A 23,254-nucleotide genomic window follows, 5' to 3' on the forward strand; every position below is an offset into this window, starting at 1 on the left:
AGGTTGAAACATGCCAAACTACAAGTTAACCTACTTTAAAATAAGAGGAAGAGCTGAAACTGCTCGTTATATTTTTGCGTACAGTGGAATAAAATATGAAGACAACACAATTGAAATGATGGATTGGCTCAATGTAAAACAATGTAAGTAGCAGTGATTACAAATGACAATTGTAAACTTTGGAACAATTAATCATTTTCCCATTCCTCCCATTGTCTCGTCTCACCCCAAGAATGAAAGTAGAATTTGGGTTCTGCAGTGCAGTTCTGTCCTGCCCTGGATGATATCGCTTTGTGCTAGAAAATAAATAAGCTTAAAAAGTTTTTGACTTGAAAATTTGGCAGGGCAAGAGAGCAGAATAATTTCAACCTCTCTGCCGTCTGAACAATTAAAGGGAGATTAATGCTGAAAAACTGTAATATCCCAACATAAGATTCTTTCTTCACAAGATTTGAGCTCTGCTGTGATGTTGGGTTGCCTGTGGGTTTCAACGTCACAGCTGTAAGGATTTTCACAACTAAGGATTATTCTGAACACAACATTAGCGAAGACCTGAAACTGACAGGGGTTTTGCAAATTATGAGTGAGCTGTATAGGGTAGTTGTGGAGAGTGTTTTCATTTGTGGCAAAATCCAAAACTTGGGGCCATAAATGCAAGGTAATTAGTAATAAATCCAACAGAGAAATAAGGAGAAATTAGGCAGAAATTGAATAAGGGGAGGCGGTGGCATAGTGGTACTGTCATTGTACCAGATGGTGGAATTTGCATTCAATAAAAATCTGGAATTCAAAGTCTAATGACCATGAAAAAATTGTTGATTGTTGTAAACACCCATCTGGTTCACTCATGTGAAATCTGTCGTCCTTACCTGATGTGACTCCAGACCCACAGCAATGTGGTTGACTTTTAAATGCCCTCTGAAATGGTCTAGCAAGCCGCTCAGTTGTTACAAACCGCTACAAAGTCACAAAAAAGGAATGCAACCAGACAGGCCACCCGGCATTGACCTAGGCACCGGAAACGACAACGGCAATCGCAGCCCTGTCGACCCTGCAAAGTCCTCCTTATTAAATTGGGAGAGCTGTCTCACAGACTAGTTAAGTAACAGCCTGACATAGTCATCCTCATGGAATCATGCCTTACAGATAATGTCCGAGACACCACCATCGCCATCCCTGCGTATGTCATAGCAAAGGCTATGGGCCCCAGCAGAGGTGGCGGCACAGTGGGATACAGTCAGGAGGGAGTTGCCTTGGGAGTCCTCAACATCGACTCTGGACCCCATGAAGTCTCATGGCATCAGGTCAGGAAGCCTTCTCCTGATTACCACATACCGCCCTCCCTCAGCTGATGAATCAGTGCTCCTCCATGTTGAACACCACTTGGAGGAAGCAGTGAGGGTGGCAAGGGCGCAGAATGTACTTTGCGTAGGGGGCTTCAATGTCCATCGCCAAGAGTGGCTCGGTAGCACCACTGCTGACTGAGTTGGCCCAGTCCTAAAGGACATAGCTGCTAGACTGGGTCTGCGGCAAGGAGTGAGGGAACCAACAAGAGGGAAAAACATACTTGACCTCACCCTCACCAACCTGCCTGCCGCAGATGCATCTGTCCATGACAGTATTGGTAGAAGTGACCACCACACACTCGTTGTGGAGACAAATTTCCTCCTTCACAATGAGGATACCTTCCATTGTGTGTGTGGCACTACCACTGTGAGAAATGGGATAGCTCTCGAACAGAACTAGCAACTCAATACTGGGTATCCATGCAGTGCAGTGGGCCATCAGCAGCAGCAGAATTGTACTCAAACACAATCTGTAACCTCATGGCCTGGCATATCCCCCACTCTACCTTTACCATCAAGCCAGGGGATCAACCCTAGTTCAATGAAGAGTGCAGGAGGGCATGCCAGGAACAGCACCAAGCATACCTAAAAATGAGGTGTCAACCTGGTGAAGCTATAACACAGGACTACTTGTGTGTCAAATAGCATAAACAGCAAGTGATGGACAGGGCTAAGTGATCCCACAACCAACGGTTCAGATCTAAGCTCTGCAGTCCTGCCACATCTGATTGTGAATGGTGGTGGACAATTAAACAACTCACTGGAGGATGAGGCTCTACAAATATCCCCATCCTCAATGATGGAGGAGCCCAGCACATCAATGCAAAAGATAAGGCTGAAGCATTTGCTACAATCTTTAGCCTGAAGTGCTGAGTGGATAATCCATCTCGGCTTCCTCGGAGGTCCCCAGCATCACAGAAGCCAGTCTTCAGCCAATTCAACTCACTCCACGTGATATCAAGAAACGGCTGAAGGCACTGGATACTGCAAAGGCTAAGGGCCCTGACAATATTCCGGCAATAGGACTGAAGACTTGTGCTCCAGAACTTGCCGTGCCCCTAGTCAAGCTGTTCCAGTACAGCTACAAAACTGGCATCTACCCAGCTATGTGGAAAATTGCCCAGGTATGTCTTATATACAAAAAGCAGGACAAATCCAACCCGGCCAATTACCGCCCCATCAGTCTACTCTCAATCATCAGTAAAGTAACGGAAGGGGTCATCAACAGTGCTATCAAATGGCACTTGCTTAGCAATAACCTGCTTACTGACGCCCAGTTTGGGTTCCGCCAGGGCCACTCAGCTCCTGACATCATTAAAGCCTTGGTTCAAATGTGGACAAAAGAGCTGAACTCCTGAGGTGAGGTGAGAGTGACTGCCCTTGACATCAAGGCAGCATTTGACAGAATGTGGCATCAAGGAGCCCAAGCAAAACTGGATCAATGGGAATCAGGGGGAAAACTCTTCTTGGTTAGAGTTATACCTAGCACAAAGGAAGATGGTTGTGGATGTTGGAGGTCAGTCATCTCAGCTCCAAGACATCACTGCAGGAGTTCCTCAGGGTAGTGTCCTAGACCCAACCATCTTCAGCTGCTTCATCAATGACCTTCCTTCCACCATAAGGTCAGAAGTGGGGATTTTCAGTGTTCAGCACCATTTGTTCAACACCATTCATGACTCTATGTCCAAATGCAGCAAGACCTGGACAATGTCCAGACTTGGGCTGACAAGTGGCAAGTAACATTCACACCACACAAGTGTCGGGCAATGACTGTCTCCAACAAGAGAGAATCCAACCATCTCCCCTTGATGTTCAATGGCATTACCATCACTGAATCCCCCACTATCAACATCCTGGGGTTACCATTGACCAGAAACTGAACTGGACTAGCCATATAAATACTGTGGCTATAAGAGCAGGTCAGAGGCTAGAAACAGTGCAACGAGTAACCCATTTCCTGACTCCCCAAAGCCTGTCCACAAGGCACCAGTCCGGAGTGTGATGGAATACTCCCCACTTGCCTGGATGAGTGCAGCTCCCACAACACTCAAGAAGCTTGACACCATCCAGGACAAAGCAGCCCACTTGATTGGCGCCACATCCACAAACATTCACTTCCTCCAACATCGACGCACAGTAACAGCAGTGTATACCACCTACAAGATGCACTGCAGGAATTCACCAAGGCTCCTTAGACAGCACTTTCCAAACCCACGACCTCTATTACCTAGAAGGACAAGAGCAGCAGATAGATGGGAACACCACCACCTAGAAGTTCCCCTCCAAGTTACTCACCATTCTGACTTGGAAATATATTGCCGTTCCTTAACTGTTGCTGGGTCAAAACCCTGGAACTCCCTCCCTAACAGCACTGTGGGAGTACCCATGCCACATGGACTGCAGCGGTTCAAGAAGGCAGCTCACCACCACCTTCTCAAGGGCAGCTAGGAATGGGCAATAAATGCTGGCCCAGCCAGTGACACCCACATCCCATGAGCGACTGAATAAAAAGAAAAAGAAATTGGTTAAAATATGGAACTTATTCCCATGGGAAGTGGTTGAGGCTAATAACTTAGATGCTTTCAAAAGAAAGCTAGAAATGTACATGAGAGAAAAGGGGATAGAAAGATATACTGAAAGACTGCAATGAAGTAAATGGAGCGGAATGTATGGAGTATAAACACCGGCAGAGATTAGTTGGGGGGAATCGTCCTCTTTCTGTGATGAACATTCTGTGTAATTCATTCTTTGTAATTCAATGTAAAATTATTCTAGAGTTTTGAACTTTGGAGTAAAAGATCATTGAATCTGCAGGTGGCTTCAAGTTAGATTTTTCAGGGGAGCGAGATAGATACCTGGGGGAGAAAGGAATTGAAGGATATGCTGATAAGGTGAGATACAGAGGAGGCTCAAGTGGAGCATCAACAATGGTATGGGCTAGATGGGTTAAATGGCCTTTTTTTGTGCTACAACTCCTAAGTAACGTACATGGTGAAATATTGTTGCAAACTGAGTTTCAATCAGTGATTACGAGAATAACTGAAAGATTGGATTTGAGGGGGAAAACCAACTTTCCTGGTGGCGGGGATTAATTTACAAAGTCACTGAGTTCGGTATTTCTCATAATCTCACTCTTCCGTGTGTTTTCTTTTTCAATGTTTCTAACATTAGTGAGATGGATTGGTTAACTTTTTCAAAACTGTCATGTGCTGAACGGATATAGTTTTTAATCTCTTATTTATGTAAAGCTGGCAGGAAGTTAAATTAGTTCTGCTTCAGGTGTAACGCCTTGTGAAGTCTAGGTGTAAACTGTTTATGGAGTAGGCGATTAACATACCTGGGATGCTCAATATAGTTAAGCAGCTCGGTATTGTGCAGTGTGCCACACACTGCAATCCCAGGCAGTTCCCTTCTCTACCAAAAAGCAAAATACTCGCATGCTGGCAATCTGCAATATAAAAAGAAACAGAGTTAACGTTTCAGGTCAGTGACCTTTCATCAGAACTGGTCCCTTCCCACTCATTATTTAACTTGGAGGAAAAAGGGAAGGGTGAGTTTTGAGACAATCCAGGCTGAGAACAGGCTGAGCTAAAATAACTCGGGCCTGGTGGTCCAATAAGCCCACCCTACGGAACAGAATCCAGAGAGGTAGAAGAAACATCAGCAAATGATTAATATAATTAATTCACTCGCACCAGGTCCTGGTCACGCAATACCCCTTTAAATCACTCCAGCATTGGAAACATAAATTAATTTAGCATTGGTGGCCGTGCCATCAGTTGCCTTAAGCTTCAAAACTCCTTGTTAAAATCTCTGTCCTCTCTTTCCGCCTTTAAGGCTTCTCTTCGGACATGCTTTCCTAATTGCTTCTTCTGCCCTAATATCTACTTATTGGATGTCAGATTTTGTTTCAGAAGGCACCTCTGAAGTGCCTTAAGACATTTTATTGTGTTAAAAGGTGCTATATAAATACAAATCGTGCAGTGTGATTGAATTGCAATGCGTAGTTTGAAAGAAAAGCCATGATTCGTTGGTGACTTTACAAAATTATGATATTAGGGCTGTGGTGTAGGGTCTGACAATTAGGGAGAAGTGAGAGATTGGGTTGGTGAGGCGTGACTGTCCCGGTGGCTGGTATTGTTTATCCGTAGAATTACATAGAATAATACAGCACAGAAACATGAGGCTCCTCTCATTCCATCTGCCTGACTTCAGCCTTGCAGCATATCTTTCTATCCACTCATGTATTTGTCAACTTTCCTTTTGAAAACATGTAAGTAACTTGTCTCAACCACATCCTGAGGGAGCAAAATCTTTCCTCAATTCCCTTTTCGTTTATTTGTGGTGCTCCACAAATTATCACTTTACATGTGGGATTATGAATTGTACAAAAAAAACCCTCTGATTCACCTTTTGTGATATAAATCGAGGAGGCAGACGAGCCCATGTCAAAACCCATCGATATACTTTTATTTCCATCATTTGCTTTGCTAATCATGAGGATAAGTCTAACAATTCAGTGGTTCGATTTAAAAATAAAGTACTGTTTATATAAAAATAAAGTAAATAAAGTTGGCCTGAATTTTTGGGATGGCAAGGGACAAGCATTGATCACATGGGAGGGGGAGTCCCAGCTCAGAGTGCTGCCAGCCAAACTGATTGGTCAGCAGCTCTCCAGCCCCTGCAGCAACAGTGCCGCTGTGGCCAGAAGAGGAACTGCATGGAGCTGCCTGAGACTAAGTCCTGGGAACCAGAGACCCAGGTAAATTGTCGGGGCGGGAAGGGTAGGGAAGGCCTGGGGGGGGTTGCCGGTGGGGTGGGGGGTGTGGCGATCTGGGTCTCGGGTGTGTTAGGCCGGGGAGGAGGGAGGTCCGAAGGTCACCGGGCCTTAAGGGGAGGCCGCCCCCAGTCAGAAGGGGGCTTTTCATGGAGGCGCCCCCCACCCCACCCCTCTCTTCCCGCCCGAGATCTAACTTTCTTTATTTTCGGATATCCCCCCCCACCCCACGGAGCTTCAATCTGCCCGCCAGGCTAAAAATCGAGGCTGGGCGGGAAATGGCCCTTGAGTGGCCATTAATTGGCCATTTAAGGGTCTCAACTGGGGCAAGGGTGGGCTTCCCGTCTGAAGCCTTGCCTGCCCCGGTGTAAAACCTCTGCAAGATTGGGGCAGGCAGGAACTCGGAGGGAATCCTGTACCTTCAATTTCACACGCTACCCACCCCTCGCCCACCTAAAAGCCTGCCGCGGTGGGGAGCGTAAAATTCTGACTTTGTTTGGTCTCAGCCCAATTCCTTTGCCTCCACCTATCCAGCTTCACCCTGTCCCAACCACCCCCACCCCCCCTCCCCCTTAAACAGTATATATTTCACCACATTTTTACTTCTCTTTAGTTCCGAAGAAGAGTCCTACGGACTCGAAACATTAACTCCGTCTCTCTCTCCATAGATGCTGTCAGACCTGCTGAGTTTTTCCAGCGGTTTTTGTTTCTGTTTCATGCTACCAACCGTTCGGGATGAACAATTACTTCCAGCATCGGAAGCTTTGTAACAAAAATATTTGTTCCAAAAGTAAAAGTAATTGTTTTATAAAGTCTGACGATAGCCTGCGCTGTAACTTTTGTCTTCCTGCCCCCTTAAGCAGTGTAGTTTGTAACCGCGAACGCAATTAGATTACCAAGCATTCAGATGAATTTTGAAATTAACTTAGCGTCTCTTTGTGGTTGGCTGTGGAGCAGTTACTAGCACTTTTACCTCTGAGTCAGAAGGTTGTGTGTTCAAATCCCACTCCAGAGACCTAGAGACCTGAGCACATAAATCTAGGCTGATACTCCAGTCAAGCACCGAGGGAGTGCTGCACTATCAGAGGCGCCATATTGCAGATGAGATATTAAACCAAGGCCCTGCCTGCGCTCTCAGGTGAGTGTAAAGGATCCTAGGGCACTATTTTGAGGAAGATCAGGGGAGTTCGGTGTTGTGTCTTGACCAATGCCGGAAGGAGAAATGAAGTTCGGACCATTACTCTTATTTCCCAGTTTTTTCTGGTGTTCCATTTTAAGGCATACAGGACCAGTCCGGACCAGTATTCTTTCTTCCCAGTTTTTTTTTTACTGTTTTTTCCTTCTGGGATCTATCCCTCCACCAATAGCACTAAAGAAAGAAGAAAGAATGCAACATTTGGTAGCGCTGTGAAGCAAACAATGGTGTGAAATATGATAAGTACACAAGGAGCACCATTATTTTATAAAGCATCAATTAATCTTTGCCTTACACTGGCAGGAATGCTGCTATTAAGACATGAAGTAGCTATGTTGTTTAAAACATTTTCTGAGGGAATATATTTTGAATGACTGCATGCTGAGATCTGCAGAAATAGTGAGTGGAAATTGAAGTATATGCAGCTTGAGTCTGGGTACATGCCCCTCCAAAATTTGGCATTTGGATCTTGTTTTAATAAACATTCGCAGGAAGCTTACAGCTTTGACAGGAAGCTTGTACGATGTTTGCGATGGATTTAACAATTGAACTTAGCATTACTGGGAAGTACTGTGAGGCGGGTCGATGTCAGAAGGTTGAATACAGGCTATCTAGGGCCCACAGAAAGGGAAGTAAATGGAAAAACAACTGCCCTAATTTTTTTCTGTAGTCGCCATAGATCTCCTTGAGGACAGCTACAGAACTGAAAAACTAGTCAGGGTACTAGTGAGGGTTTGCAATGGTTCATCTAGATTCTGACACATTTTGCAGTGGGGTCCTGAAATAGGCACAGGACCTCTCTTTAATTGATCCAAAGCCCATCTCAGGCAGCTGCCATGGAGGCCTAAAAACAGTGAGGCCCAAGATTACGAGGGCAAAGTCAGGGCAGATGGAGTGTGGCCTTCACAAGCCCAGATATTGGTTTACATTGTGCCCATGTTATTCCCCAAATACATGAGAAAGGCATGCTGGTTTCTACTCCAGCGCGTTGAAATAACTACTGGCGAATGAGGTGCGCACTGTGTTGGATCAGTACAACATGTGAAATGAGTTTGGCACCCCGTCCTTAGGTTCAAGGGGCCTAGACCTACTGAACCAGAACCACGATGGCTACCTGACTGAGGCAAGCTGACATGATAGGGTAGAAAGGTTTGAGGAGCAAGGTGTGCTGGCTGCCCGACGTGTTGCTGCTTCCGTGCAATATTTCCAGAGGTGGCATCTTGAGGAGAAGGGCTACGCGTTGGGAAGCAGCTGGAAACCAATTAATATCACTACTATTCCAACTGAGTGGTCTATTCCCTCATGTGTGCCATTTTTTCTACGGCACAGGGGTCTTGTGTTGAAACTGAACCCAGGAGGTTGCTGGGGAACCAACAAACCTCCTTTAAATCTCCCCATGCCTGGAGCCATGGGATGTGAGTCAGCATTTGCTGCACATCCCTAGTTGCCCTTGAGAAGGTGGTGGTGAGCCGCCTTCTTGAATCGCTGCAGTCCATGTGGTGTAGGTACACCCACAGTGCTGTTAGGGAGGGAGTTCCAGGATTCTGACTCAGCGATAACAAAGTAACAGCGAAATACTCCCAAGTCAGGATGGTGTGCAACTTGGAGGGGAACTTGCAGGTGTGTTCCCATTGTCTCTGCTTCCCTTGTTCTAGGTGATAGAGGTTGCAAGTTGGTAAGTGCTGGCATGGGATGGGCAAAAGTCAGCCAAGGTTGCTAACAAGAGGCCAATGTTAAAAGCTGAACATGTGGGTGCGGGTTGATGCCCTCCACAGTGGAGGTGCCTGCTGAGATTCACTACCTGGTTGTGTAAAGGAGGACAGGTCTCCTGAGTGAGGTATTTGCACCTGTAACCTGGAGCATGCAGGAGCCAACACCTCTGGAGAGACAGCATCAAGTGTCAGCTTGGCTTGGTTGGTAGCACTCTCACTTTTGTGCCAGTGGTTAAAGTTTAAACCCCACTTCAGCACTCAATCTTGACTGACCCTTCAATACAGTTTTTAGGAGAGTCACATTATTACAGCTGCTATCCTTCAAATCAGATGCTAAACCATGGTCCCATCAGGTGGAGGTATCTTGATCCTGTTGTAGTTTGTCTTACAAACCAGCAGGAGACTGGGGTACAGGCTACGATCATTTATTAATTCTTCAGGTGTCCCCAGGTAAGGACAGCCTTGGGCAGTCCAAGACTGCACTCTACAGTTTACTGTGAAATCACCTTTTTTTATACACAGTTAGTCATGTACACACACTCTAATCTTGTCAACTCACAATCACAGGCTCAACAGATGCCTCAGGCTTTGGTTACTTATTTCCTGTGTGTACAGACACGAGACATTATTCTCATGCTTGCACAGCCACCATATCTTGCTGATTGCGCAGAAGTCTGGATCCCCTTGATTCCAACACCCACTCCCTGGACCTTGTTCCTTGTTTTACTAGCTTGCCTGTCTCATTTCTTATCCTGTCTGAAACACATCTGTTACTTCCCAGTTCTGCTGTTCTGCATACATTTCTGTCTTTACTGAAACACACTCCTAACAAAATAAAATTATAAGCCTTTCAATCCCATGGCATTATTGAATGATGAGCAGGGAAATGCTCCTGGGATCCTAGTCAACATTTATCCAACAGCCAACACCATCAAACCTGATGGTTTGTCCCATTGCTGTTCGTGGGGCTGTGGCTTTGAAAACTGGCTGCTATGTTTGTCTACAAAAAAGTTCATTGGCTGTTGAGTACTTTGGGATCCCTGAGGACGGGGAAGGTGCACTGTGAATTAAAGTCCTGCCCCAAAATTTCATTTGGTTTTGTGTTGATTGTTTATTTTCCCAGTGAGTGATTCACTTTAAAAACCAATTATGTAACACCTTTCACTACCTCAGAAGGTCCAAAAGCATTTTACAGTCAATGAAGTGCTTTTGAAACATTGTAATGTAGGAAATTTAAGAGTTTAAGGTTATCATTCTGTACCAAGATTATTATAACCTATGTAATATGGTGACTTGGCAGGTCTGCATGGCTGATATCATGCCCAATACTATGACTACTTATGAAGGGTTTGGATTTAATTCTCACACTAAACTGGACTCTGTGTGGTTCTCATTCCAGCTCTGCTTTTTCAACAAATTCCAATTCTGAGGGTGGATGATACCGTACTCAACCAGAGCACCGCTATTGCCAGATATTTGGCCAGAGAAGCAGGTACTGTTAGCCAATACAGTTCATTTCATTTTTAGTACTTCCGTGTCAATACCATCATGGTGGGAGTTCAATGTGGTCTCTTTCCCAGTCCGACAATTATATATTTTCCATTTTTTTTTTAATTCTTTCTTAGGCCTAGTGGGAAGAAACAGCCTTGAACAAGCTCAGGCGGATGCCATTGTAGACACAATAAATGATTTCATGAATATGTTCCCCTGGACTGAGAAGAACCCAGCTGTGAAAGTACGACTGAATTTCAAATATTGCAAGATAGAGAAGCGTTCGTGGTTAAGATAAAATTTGCTTTTAAGGTGCCGACTGTGGCTCACTCTGGGTAGCACTCTCACTTCTCCGTGTGAGCTCAAGCCTTAATCCAGAGACTTGAGCACATCATCTAGGTTGACACTACCAGTGTGGTACTGAGGGGGGGAGTGCTGCATAAGAACAGAAGGGCCAGAATCTTCTGTTCGGCGAGCGGGGTTGGGCCCCACACGCTGACGCGTAATATGACACGCGATGATGTTGGGTGTGGGTCCCGGCGTCACCGTGCGTCATTCCGCTCTTCCATTCGGCGGGCATGCACCAGAGTCAGCTGCACGCCCGCCGAACTGTCAACGGCCTGTTGAGGCCATTATTAAACTAATTAGGCCTATTGTGAAAACTGCCCGTCCAACCCTAAGGCTGGGGGTGGAGTGGGGGGGGCAGGCGAAGAGCCCAGGCGGCCTTCGCATTTTTCATGAAACCTCATCCACGGGCGGGTTGAGGTTTCATGAAAGTTTCATTAATTAAATAAAAATTTTAATGAAAATTCATGAACATGTTCCAGCTCATGTGACACTGTCACATGAGGGGACATGTCTGAATAATTTTATTTTTTAATTTTTTAAATGTTTAAAACTTAAGTTATGCCTCAGGGAGATTTCCGCGCTCTTTCACGCGCATGCGTGAAAGAGCGCAGGCCCCAACTCTCCCTCCTCCCCACCCCCCCCCCCCCGCCCCAGCCCGCACAGGGAGCGCTGAGCGCTTCCAAATGCACGTCACGCTGGGCAGGCCTTAATTGGCCCACCCGTGTAAAATGGCGGCGCGCAGCCGATCACGGGCGGCGATCGGCTCTGCGCCCGCACACGACCAGCCCACCCGATGGGGAGAAAATTCTCCCCAAGAAATAGGAGCAAGGTTAGGCATTCGGACCCTTGAGTCTGCTCTGCCACTCAATAAAATCATGGCTGATCTGATGTGGCCTTAACTCCATTTTCCTGCCTGTCCCCCATAACCCTTGACTCCCTTGTCAATCAAAAAACTGTCTAACTCAGCCTTGAATATATTAAATGACTCAGGCTCCACTGCTCGCTGGAGAAGAGAATTCCAACACTAATGACCCTCTGAGAGAAGAAATACCTCCTCACCGCCACCTTAAAATAATTTCATCTTCCCTTATTTTTAAACTGTGCCCCTAGTTCTAGATCCCTTCACAAGGGGAAACAGCCTCTCAGCCTGTCAAGCCCTCTCAGAATCTTATATGTTTCAATAAGGTCACCTCTCATTCTTCAAATCTCCCAATAAGTATAAGCCCAAACTTTCCTCATAAAACAAATCCCTAATCGCAGGAATCAGCCTAGTGAACCAACTTTGAACTGTTTCCAATGCAAGTATTAGAGGTGCCATCATTCGAATGAGATGTTAAACTGAGTGCCATGAAAATATAATAATTTTCATAATATTACCATGATTTATTGTAAAGGTAGGTTAATAGTGGTGTTTGGATTAGTTTCTCTGTGAGGTTGTGTGTGCGTGGGGGTTTTAATTGAATTGCAGACAGCTGGCCTGGAGCTTTTGAGTTATCGTGGCTGACGTTTTAGAATGTGGGGTGTGAAGAACGTTTTCATTTTTAGGTAAACCAGAGTCGTGAATTTCAAAGAGATGGTAAGGTGTTACACCTATGCAACAGAGGCTAAGCCAAACAGTGTGTTTATTTTTCCCAAAGATTACTGATAATATGAGTGCTGTGAAAGATTTATATTATGGAAAAAGTAAAGCTGCAAAGACATATTGGAACAATGGGATTTACATCAAAAAGGGAGAAACATGTATGAAGGAGTTGAGGTTATGTGTAAGGAGGAAGGCATTTTAAGATCCAACAAGTATGAAAAGCCTCTAGCCTCTAAGTTTCAAGTTCCTGTCTACAGGGACCGAAGCTAAGAAAACTCACTGTGAACATCACTGTCCAGGGTATTGTGTAGCTTTGCCTGGGTCTGTTGAAATTTATTTGTTTTTACTGTTGCCTTAATGGAGGTCTAACTAGGAGCTAGATTAATTAGGAGATTTATGAGTTATTATAGTAATTTGTAGACCTACGTATCTGCTTAAAATCTTTTCTTCTATTAATAGATGTTTAATTTTGTTTTGTAAAAAAACCTCTAAGTCTTGGTAGGCTCATTACTACTGAATTCAAGGCATTCATCTTGCAATAAAGTACACATTGCAAAGAGTTGTGGCAGCTGTTTCAAGTAGTTTCCCTCTGGGATTTGAGCAGCTTAGCATTTACCATCCGCTATGCCAAAACACTGAGGCCCTGCCTCTCCTCTAAAGTGGATGCGGCGAATTCCAAGGCATTATTTCAAAGAAGAGGCAGGGGTTTTCCCTGGAGTTCTGGACAATATTTATTATTCCCACAAACAACAATGTGATAACAGCCAGATTGCATAGAATGGCTACAACAGAGAAGGAGGTGTTTTAGCTTGTCGGGTTCGTGCTGATTCTTTGCAAGAGTAATTTAACCCGTCTCTCTCCTGTTCTTCCCCTGTACCCCTGCAACTTTTTTCCCTTCAGGTGCTATCCTTATGAAAGGGAACACAACCAAGACCTAAAAACATATTAGCTGGTCATTATCACATTGCTGTTTGTGGGAGTTTGCTGTTTGTGGGAGTTTGCTGTGAGCAAATTAGTTGCTGTGTTGCCTACGTTTTACAACAGTGACTAAACTTCAACAACTTGTAAAATACTTTGGATTAACCTGAGGTTGTGAACTATTGCATGCACTATGTAAATGCTAGGCTTTTATTTTCCCCTATTTGAAAGTGATGCGTCCATGTTTTTTCATCTGTATTGAAAATCTTGACCCAATGCACTTTCAGTATCAGGCAGCAAATTCCACAGCAACTTTTAAAAATATACAACTCAAAGTGTGGCAAAATCTCACTTACAATCATTTAGCTTCAGTGCTCACAATCCCATGTCCAAAATAGTGCCCCAAGCAGGATTTGACATGGAGGAGTGGGCTAGGGGAGAAGGCTAGGGGAGTGAAGAGATCAGAAGACATTTTGTATGATCATAGATATTTCAACAGAGTTTGTTCAAAGCTTCTGGATATCAAACTGTTCACGCCTCCTACTTCTCCAACTGGAAGAGTTGCTCATGGTGCTGTTTGGAGCATCTTTCAGAGACCTGGCACACATCCCCGTTGTATGGTGCTGAGGCAGACAGGGGGCAAAGTGATTAATATCTAGCGAAGCAGGACATCTTTTAATCCTTGTTGCAATGCTGCAACTCTTACAAGTAAAGATGTGTATAATTCTAGAATACCATGACTGTACATAGAATTACAAGGAACTTACAGCACACAGGAACTGGTCAGTGCTTTGTTGCACGTGAGCCTCGTGCCATCCCTAGTTCCTCTTATCCCATCAACATATCCTCCTATCCATTTCTCGGTCATGTGCTTATCTAGCTTCCTTTCAAATGAGTCCATACTATTCCCATCAACTATTTCTGGTGGTTGCAAGTTTCACATTCTCACGACTGTACTCTCTAGGTAAAGACATTTCGTCTGAATCCTTTATTGGTTTTATTAGCGACTATCTAATCTTTATGGTCCCTAGTTTTGGACTCACCCACAAGTCCGTCATCACTCCATTCTGTTCTTTGGCATTACCTCAGATAGATATTCAGCATCTGCCTTCACTGTAGAGGATACACATAACATCCCAGAAATAATTGTGAATCAGGTGGTGAAAGGGAGAGAGGAACTTAAAAAAAATTACAATCATCAGGGAAAGGGTACTCAGAAAATTATTAGAACTAAAAGCTGACAAGTTCCCAGGTCCTGATGGACTTCATCCTAGGGTTTTAAAAGAAGTGGCTGCTGAGATAATTGATCATTAGTTTTAATTTTCCAAAATTCCCTAGATTCTGCAAAGTTCCTATCAGATTGGAAAATAGCAAATGTGACTCTATTCAAGAAAGGAAGGAGACAGAAAACAGGAAACTACAGGCCAGTTAGCTTAACACCTGTCAATGGAAAATTGCTGGAATCTATTATTGAGGTTATAGCGGGGCATTTAGAAAATCTCAGTGCTATCGAGCAGAGTCAACATGGTTTTGAGAAAGGGAAATCATGTTTGACTAATTAATTAGAGTTCTTTGAGGAAGTAACAAGCAACTTGGATAAAGGGGAACCAGTGGACGTGCTGTACTTAGATTTCAGAAGGTATTTGACAAGGTGCCACATAAAGGTTACTATGCAAAATAAGAGTTCACGGTGTAGGGGGTAACATATTAGCATGGATAGGGGATTGGTTAGCTATCAGGAAGCAGAGACTAGGGATATATGGCTCTTTTTTGGGTTGACAAGAGTGGAATGCTGGGGCCTCAACTATTCAAAATTTATATCAATGACTTGGAGGAAGAGACCGAATGTATTGTTGTTAAATTTGGTGTTGACACAAAGGTAGGTAGGAAAGTAAGTTGTGAAGAGGACATAAGGAGCCTGCAATAGGTTAAATGAGTGGGCAAAAATTTGGCAGATGGCAGTATAATGTTGGAAATGTGAACTTGTCCATTTTGGCAGGAAGAATAGAAAAGCAGCATATTATTTAAATAGAGAGAGATTGCAGAACTCTTGAGGTACAGAGGGATCTGGGTGTCCGAGTACATGAATCAGAAAAAGTTAGTACACAGCTACAGTGAGCGATTAGGAAGGCAAATAGAATGTTGTCGTTTATTGCAAGAGGAATAGAATATAAAAGTAGGGATGTTAAGCTGAAGTTGTTACAGGGCGTTGGTGAGAACACATCTAGAGTATTGTGTACAATTTTGGTTTCCTTACTTAAGAAAGGATAAAAATGCGTTAGAAGCAGTTTAGAGAAAGCTCACTTGGCTGATACCTGGATGGGGGTATTATCTTATGATGAAAGTTTGGGCAGACTGGGCCTGCATCCATTGGAGTTTATTGAGAGGTGATCTTACTGAAACATATAAGGTCCTGAGGGGACTTGACAGGGTGAATGCTGAAAGGATATTTCCCCTTGTGGCAGAGACTAGAACTAGGGGGACACAGTTTAAAAATAAAGGGTCTTATTTCTTAAAATATTTTCTCTCAGAGGATAGTGGATCTTTGGAACTCTCTTCCTCACAGAGTGGTGGAGACAGGGTCAATGAATATTTCTAAGACAGAGGTAGATAGATTCTTGACTAACAAGGGAGTCAAAGGTTATCTGGGGTAGGTGGAATAGAATAAAGAACAAAGAAAAGTACAGCACAGGAACAGGCCCTTTGGCCCTCCAAGCCTGCGCCGATCATATTGCACGTCAACTAAAACATTTTGCACTTCCGGGGTCTGTATCCCTCTATTCCCATCCTATTCATATATTTGTCAAGCTGCCTCTTAAACACCACTATCGTACCTGCTTCCACCACCTCCTCTGGCAGCAAATTCCAGACAGTCACTACCCTCTGTGTAAAAAACTTACCCCGCACATCTCCTCTATAGTTTTCTCCTCTCACCTTAAATCTATGTCCCCTAGTAATTGACACTTCCACCCTGGGAAAAAGCTTCTGACTATCTACTCTGTCCATGCCACTCATAATTTTGTAAACTTCTATCAAGTCGCTCCTCAATCTCCGTCGCTCTAGTGAGAACAATCCGAGTTTCTCCAACCTCTCCTCATAGCTAATAACCTCCAGACCAGACAGCATCCTGGTAAACCTCCTCTGCACCCTCTCCAACGCCTCCATATCCTTCTGGTATTGTGGTGACCAGAATTGCACGCAATATTCCAAGTGTGGCCTAACCAAGGTTCTATACAGCTGCAGCATGACTTCCCAGCTTTTATACTCAATACCCCTGCCAATGAAGGCAAGCATGCTATATGCCTTCCTGACTACCTTATCCACCTGCGTTGCCACTTTCAGTGACCTGTGGACCTGTACACCCAGATCCCTCTGCCCGTCAATGCACTTAAGTGTTCTGCCATTTACTGAATGTGGAGTTGAGGCCACAATCAGATCAGCTATGACCTTATTGAATGCCGCAACAGGCTCGAGGGGCCAAATGGCCTATTCCTGCTCCTAATTCATGTGTTCGTATGTATGTATGTAAGCAGATTGCTTTTAACCTTTACCATCTAACCTTTGACCCTGAGCTAAGCTTATGACCCTATATGGTCTCCGTGGTAAAGAGCACTAACATCCATTGATGGCAGAGGAAGCACTTGCATTAAACTGTTTGTGCTGTGTAACATTTACAGATTCAGTGAGTTGGTTTAACTGCAAGAGATAATGACTTTCTCCTTTACAGGAAAAGATTATGGAAGACGTTTTCGCCAATAAGATCCCCTTACTTCTGGATGGTTTAAACCAGCTCTTGGGAGACCAAATGTGGTTTGTTGGTGATTCAGTGAGTATAATTTATTAAAGTTTATAATTCACATGCAGGAGAATCACAGTAAAGGCCAACCAGAGGGAATAAAAGGCTACTCCTAGCTGGGAAGCTCGCCCACTGCAAGTGTTGATCATGATATCACAACCAACTTCTCCAAAGGAAGAATCCGTTCTTGGGATTTATTCCATGGGGAACAAAGGAAAATTCAGCAAGCAAGACCATTTAATGTTGGTCCATTCTCCTCATCTCATTTAGTTTACTCAATTAGCTATGTGGGCATGGAGGGCTCCAGATACCACCCCCGGTCTGTGATGAACGTTCTCTTCTCAGTGTGAAAGTCGGTAAAGACACTACAACTGGCCTCAAATTCCCTGGGGTAGTAAGGGATAAAACCCTGCTCCACATCGAGTTATTGAATGGCCATTGCTTACATTGTGCGTGTGAAAGCCAGGAGAGGATAGCGACAGAATCAGGTCTGACTCAGCTGTGATGGCCCATTGCCACTTAATAATATACAAATATCTAAATTCACGCATCTTTTTTCTGGGAAACAATATATGAGTAACTTGAGACACGACATGATGTGCAGCAAGTGTAGCATGTTTGAAAGAGCTGTGGGCCCCAAACCTCTCCACCCTGGTATGTTTGTGGCCTCATGTCTGCCTGATTACTCGATAGAGATTGATTGCTATAATTAATCATCAGCTCCATAGAATCCTGCAACCACCAGGGTCATAGAGGGTAAACTAGATGGATTGTGTTGTTTTTCACCCAGCGATTCACATCATCCTAAGAATGACCACATCAGTGACTGGATATCAGTCAGTTCCTTTGCAAGATGGGAGAGGGAAAATTGATCATAAGAGAGGGAACAAAATCAGTTAAGTATTAACATAATGGGCCTGAAGGATAAACTATATGCAGTGGCTGAGCACACCCAGCATCAATGATGGTGGCCACTTTACTAAGACAGTTGTTTATATTGAACTCTAATTCAAAAGAGCCATTCTGAATGCAAAATAGCCATTTTAAAAATAATGTATTTTTTTTTTTTAGGTTACCTGGGCTGACTTTCATTGGGCTGTCTGTTCCATCACCCTCACCAATCTAAATGTTGACATCTTGCACAGCTATCCCAAATTGTTAGCTTTGAAAGAACGTGTGGAAGCTCTCCCTAAAATTGCAGCCTGGATAGAACAGAGACCAAAAACTCCGTTGTAACATTACAGCATTGGCCTCCACTTAAAAGCACTTGTTAAAGTTCATAAAAATGGAAATTATTTTCTAAAGAACAGTATAATTCTTTAAACTGTATTTTCCAACAACAGTCTTGGTTTTGTAATAATGGATTTTGAATATGTAAACTTGTAAGTTTCTCATTTGTTGACCATTCATCTAAACATATAAGGAAGAGAGGCTGTAAAGGCTAGGTTTCCCTTGAGTCAAGAAGATTAAAGGGTTTAATGATTTGTTAGGATAGATAGAAAAACTGACTCTCTGAACAAGGGGGCATAAACTTAAAATTAGAGCTCGTACGTTCTGGGCGATGTCAGTGAGTACTTCTTTACACAAACGTTAGTAGAAGTCTGGAACTCTCCCCAAAATCTGTGCTATGGGAACCAAGGTGGGTAAATGAAGTCAAAGATCAGCCATGATCTCAATGAATGGTGGAACAGGTTCAAGGGGTTGAATGGCCTACTCCTGTTCTTATATTAATATAAACTTCTGATAGTTGTTTGGCAGTACAGAACTTAAATATTGCTGAAAAAAGAGACATGCTGTCCAAGCTTTTTGTCTTGCACTCATCAGGACAGATTTTCAAGAATACCAATTGTAAAGGGAGCAAGAATTAAACTGCATGAGAGTGCTGATTGCCATGGGGAATGACTGTCCCCTAAGATTTTATTTAGCTGAAAAAGGTGAAAGGCTTGGATATGCCCTTGTTTAATCATTCCCTGGTTCACTCTCCTTGGCAATGCCTTGACCAGAGTCGACTTGCCTGGTATGCTGCCTTCCTGGCGTCAGAATGAAAGATCTTACAAAATAGGTTAGAAAATATCGGGGAATGGAGAGAGAGCAGGCAAAAGCTAGTCGAAACAAATGACAAATAGGTTTGAGAGCTTAGAGAGGGAGTTCAAAGAATTAGGTATGAGATTGATAAAAGAGCTGAAGGGTGATAATCTTTGGCCAGTTCTTGTGCTGGATGCATTTAGAAAGATTAGGGAGGTCAACATGTTGCTGTGCGGCTGGTGAAGGAAGGGCTCACATTCTTGGGTCGTCAGAATGAGCTCTGGAGTTACTACAAGGCTATAATGAAACAAAAGCCTTCATCTGAACTGAATAATGCCAATGTTCTTGCAGGGCAGGTGAATGGAGAGGTTTTAAGCCGGGGGTTGGGAAAGAGCACTTAAACAAACATGGTGGGGGTGACGAGAACAGGATTAAGAAAGCCCTAGGGGTAGAAGCAGAAAGCTTAACTGAAATGAATCGGAATAATATATTATCAAAGTAGAAAGAGATAAGAAAACTTCATGAGGGAGTGAGATAAATAAGTTGTTATAGGACGAACAAGGGATATTAAAAACATTAAATCAGGAAAAAGAGAATAAGGCTCAATGCCCCCAAAATTGGAGTCAGGATTGAGGGTTACAGATGTGAATGTACAAGCATTTAAACCAAATTTGGAGAATTGGAAGCATGAATAATGGTAGAGTGGCAGCAATCTAAAATTAATCCCACCTTCTTTTCTATGCCAACAGCCACTGTAAAATAAGTGGGGAATAAGTCTGCCTTAGCTACTTCACACAAACCTACCGTTACACACTTCAGTGAGCTTACCCCTTAACCACCTTCTGTCTAGGCTGCGGATATTAAGCTCCTCTACTTTTTCTCCATATCTCATGCCCTTTGTTTCAGCATAGATTAGACTAGTGCCCAATACAATGACCAATGTCTAATATACTAGCCATGACGGCTAACTGTGAATCCGAATGTAGCCAAGCTAATTGCATTTCTGACCAGTAAATGAGAATATTTGTATATGTATTTTAACATTTTTGTGCATTTGTTGATAAAATGGTGTGACAAAAAGCAGTGTGCGAGTGTTGATTTGGTCTTCGAGTGCTTTACTGAACGGCAGGAGACATTTAAGCATTTACACATGTGAACAACATTTACTTGTAATATCTGAGTACGTTAAAGCATTTTCTACTAAAACATTGTCACTGCAACCACATCCATGGCTAGCCAACAACTTCTAATGGACACGGATGAGTTGACTGATTGATCGATGCATTGCTGAAATTAGACAGCACTTACTGAACAATCCTGAATGTGCTAATAACTACACTAACAATCAATTTAAGATCAGCCGAACTTGCAATGTGGCTCATTTACACTTGCTAGAAGCTACATATATTTGTATATGTCCTCTGCATAAAAAGAATATGTTCCAGGCATTGCATTTTTTTTTAAACTAAAGCATGGGGCACAACTGCTTTCTGGTGCATTCCCCATGGAAATGCCTCGACCAGAGTTGACATGCCTTTTTCGAATTTAAACAAAAGCTTGGAGGATAACAACAGCTCCCTAGTGCATTCTCCATGGCAACACCTCGACCAGAGCCCATGTCATGAAGCTATTAATATATATATTATTGGAAAATATTTTTCTTTTAAAATAGAGGTTTAATCTGTGGGTGTGTCTTAATTGGATTAAAGCCAGCTAGTCTGGGTGTTTTGATGTGTACGAGTTTTGAGATGTAAGAGAAGTAGAGTGCGTTTTCATTTTTTGAATACAGCATTTAAGGCGGCGACTGAAATCTGGCACCTAGCGAGCAGAGGCCAAGCAATATATTTTTGTATTACTAATAAAATTGGTACTATGAAAGGGGTTTTATTGTTAGAAGAGGCTGGTGACACAATGGGAATTTACATTCAATGAGCTGTGCTAGGTATAACTTCAGCAGCTTTGTGCGTGCAGGGCAGAGGCAATGCAAGATCAAAGCAGCTGTAAGCCTCCAAATGTCTCCACAGGAACCAAAGTGAAAGGGACCTCATTTTGAATTTGTAAGGTGAAAATGCTTTGCCTGGTGTCTGCTGAAAGTCTATGGGTTGCTCTTGCCTTAATAGAGATTAGTCAGAATTTAAAAGTTATGATGGGAGTAATTTGTAGCCATGTGTATGTGTTTAGTGTGTTGTAACTTCATATAATGTTTCATTTAGCTTAATATAAAAAAAACCTCTCGAGAACTGATGGTCTGGTTCCTGAATTTAGAGCTGTACCTCAAACATACCACTTAAAAATATAGGTTATGATATAGGTTGTTTAAAGTTTCCCTCTGGGATTTTTAAATAACTCAACTTTACCAGTGATTTCTACAACTGAATTTTGCATCGCTGCAATTGTCTGCCCACCTCTATCAACTGTATAGTCCAGTAAGGGAATTATCACTTAATGGAGCAGATATCATTGGTGAAGAGGGCATTTTCATTACACCCAATAGTTAAAGAGCTGAGTACAGGCAGCACATCAACATTTTCAGACAAGCATAAAAGGTAGGGAGCATTGTTAACAGTAATGAGGACTGTAAACAATCAGTGAAGTACCTAGACAGATGAAGGGGAAAAAAAGGGAGCCAATGTTGGATGAGAGGTTGATAATACATATGAGAACCAGGTTGAATATAGAAAGTTTAAGGGGGAAATGTAAAGGAAATAAGAGGCAGAGAGAGTGTATTTGAAGAGATTTGCAGCTAATGCAAAAATATTCTATAGATGTATAAATAGTAAAACAGTAGTAAGAAGGGGTGTAACTAATTAGGGACCATAAAGGGGATCTACACATGGAGGCAGAGGGCATGGCTAAATGTGTGCTTTGCATCTATGTCTTTACCAAGGAAGATGCTCCATAGTCAGTAATGTGGAGGTAGTTGCGATACTGTAGGCTAAAAATTGACAAAGAGTTGATATTATAAAGGTTAATGGTGTTTAATATTCTGTCGTCACATGCACCAGAGATGTAGCTGAGGATGCTGAGGGAAATAAATGTGAAAATTGCAGGTACTGGCCATAATCTTCCAATTCACCTTTCACAGAGGGATAGTGTCAGAGGGCTTTGAGAAATTCAAATGTTACACCTTTGTTCAAAAAACATTGCAAGGATAAGCCCAGCAACTACAGGCCAGTTAGTTTAATCTTGGTGGCGGGAAAGGTTTTAGGTTAAACCAGGACAAAATTAAGTCACTTGGACAAGTGTATATTAATTAAGGAAAACTAGCATAGGTTTAATGGAAAATCATGTTTAACCACCTTGATTGAGTATTTTTTGATGAGGTAACAGAGAGGGTTGATGAGGGTAATGTGATCTACATATGGTGTTTGATAAAGTGCTACATAACAGGCTTGCCAGCAAAGTTGAAGTCTGTGAAATAAAAGGGACAGTGGCAGTGGGAATACAAAGTTGGTTGAATGACAGGAAACTGAGTTGTGGTGAACAGTTGTTTTTCAGACTGGAGGATGGTATACAGTGTGGTTCCCCAGGGGTCCGTATTAGGTTCACTACTTTTCGTGATCCAATTTAATGACTTGGAAGTATAGGGCACAGTTTTAAAATTTGCAGATGACACAAAACTTGGAAGTGTTGTGAACTGTGAGAAGGATAGTGATAGACTTTGAGGATCTATGGACAGGTTGGTGGAATGAGTGGACTCGAGGCAGGTGAAATTTAATGCAGAGAAAAAAAGTGTGAATGACATTTTGTTAGGAGAACAAGGAGGGGCAATATAAACTAAAGGATACAATTCTAAAGTGGGTGCAGAAGCAGAGGGACCTGGGGTATAATGTGCACAAATCATTGAAGATTGCAGGGTAAGGTTGAAAAAGTGATTAAAATGGCAAATGGGATCCTGAAAGTACTAAAGCAAGAATTTATGATGAACTTTTACAAAACTGGTTGGGTCTCAACTGGAGTCGTGTCCAATTCTGGGCACAGCACTTAAGGGTGTGAAGGTATTAAAGAAGGTGCAATAAAGATTTGAGAATGGTTCCAAGGGATGGGGGTGAGTTCAGTTATCC

The 23,254-nt window shown here is 43.1% G+C and overlaps 1 protein-coding gene across 2 annotated transcripts in view; it reads left to right on the forward strand.

Annotated features, from left to right (window-relative positions):
• The window catches only part of LOC144699285 (hematopoietic prostaglandin D synthase-like), a 593,140-nt gene extending 572,870 nt beyond the window's left edge, over nt 1-20,270 (forward strand). For both annotated transcript variants that reach the window (XM_078570565.1, XM_078570574.1), the window contains exons 2-6: nt 3-143; nt 10,430-10,522; nt 10,656-10,765; nt 17,097-17,195; nt 18,237-20,270. In XM_078570565.1, coding sequence (XP_078426691.1) covers nt 11-143; nt 10,430-10,522; nt 10,656-10,765; nt 17,097-17,195; nt 18,237-18,401 — 600 coding nt within the window. In that variant the 5' untranslated portion in view covers nt 3-10 and the 3' untranslated portion in view covers nt 18,402-20,270. The remainder of the gene's footprint in view (nt 1-2; nt 144-10,429; nt 10,523-10,655; nt 10,766-17,096; nt 17,196-18,236) is intronic.
• The last annotated feature ends 2,984 nt before the right edge of the window (nt 20,271-23,254 follow it).

Source organism: Cetorhinus maximus, chromosome 1 (assembly GCF_964194155.1).
Source record: "Cetorhinus maximus chromosome 1, sCetMax3.hap1.1, whole genome shotgun sequence".
NCBI classification, from domain to species: Eukaryota; Metazoa; Chordata; class Chondrichthyes; order Lamniformes; family Cetorhinidae; genus Cetorhinus; species Cetorhinus maximus.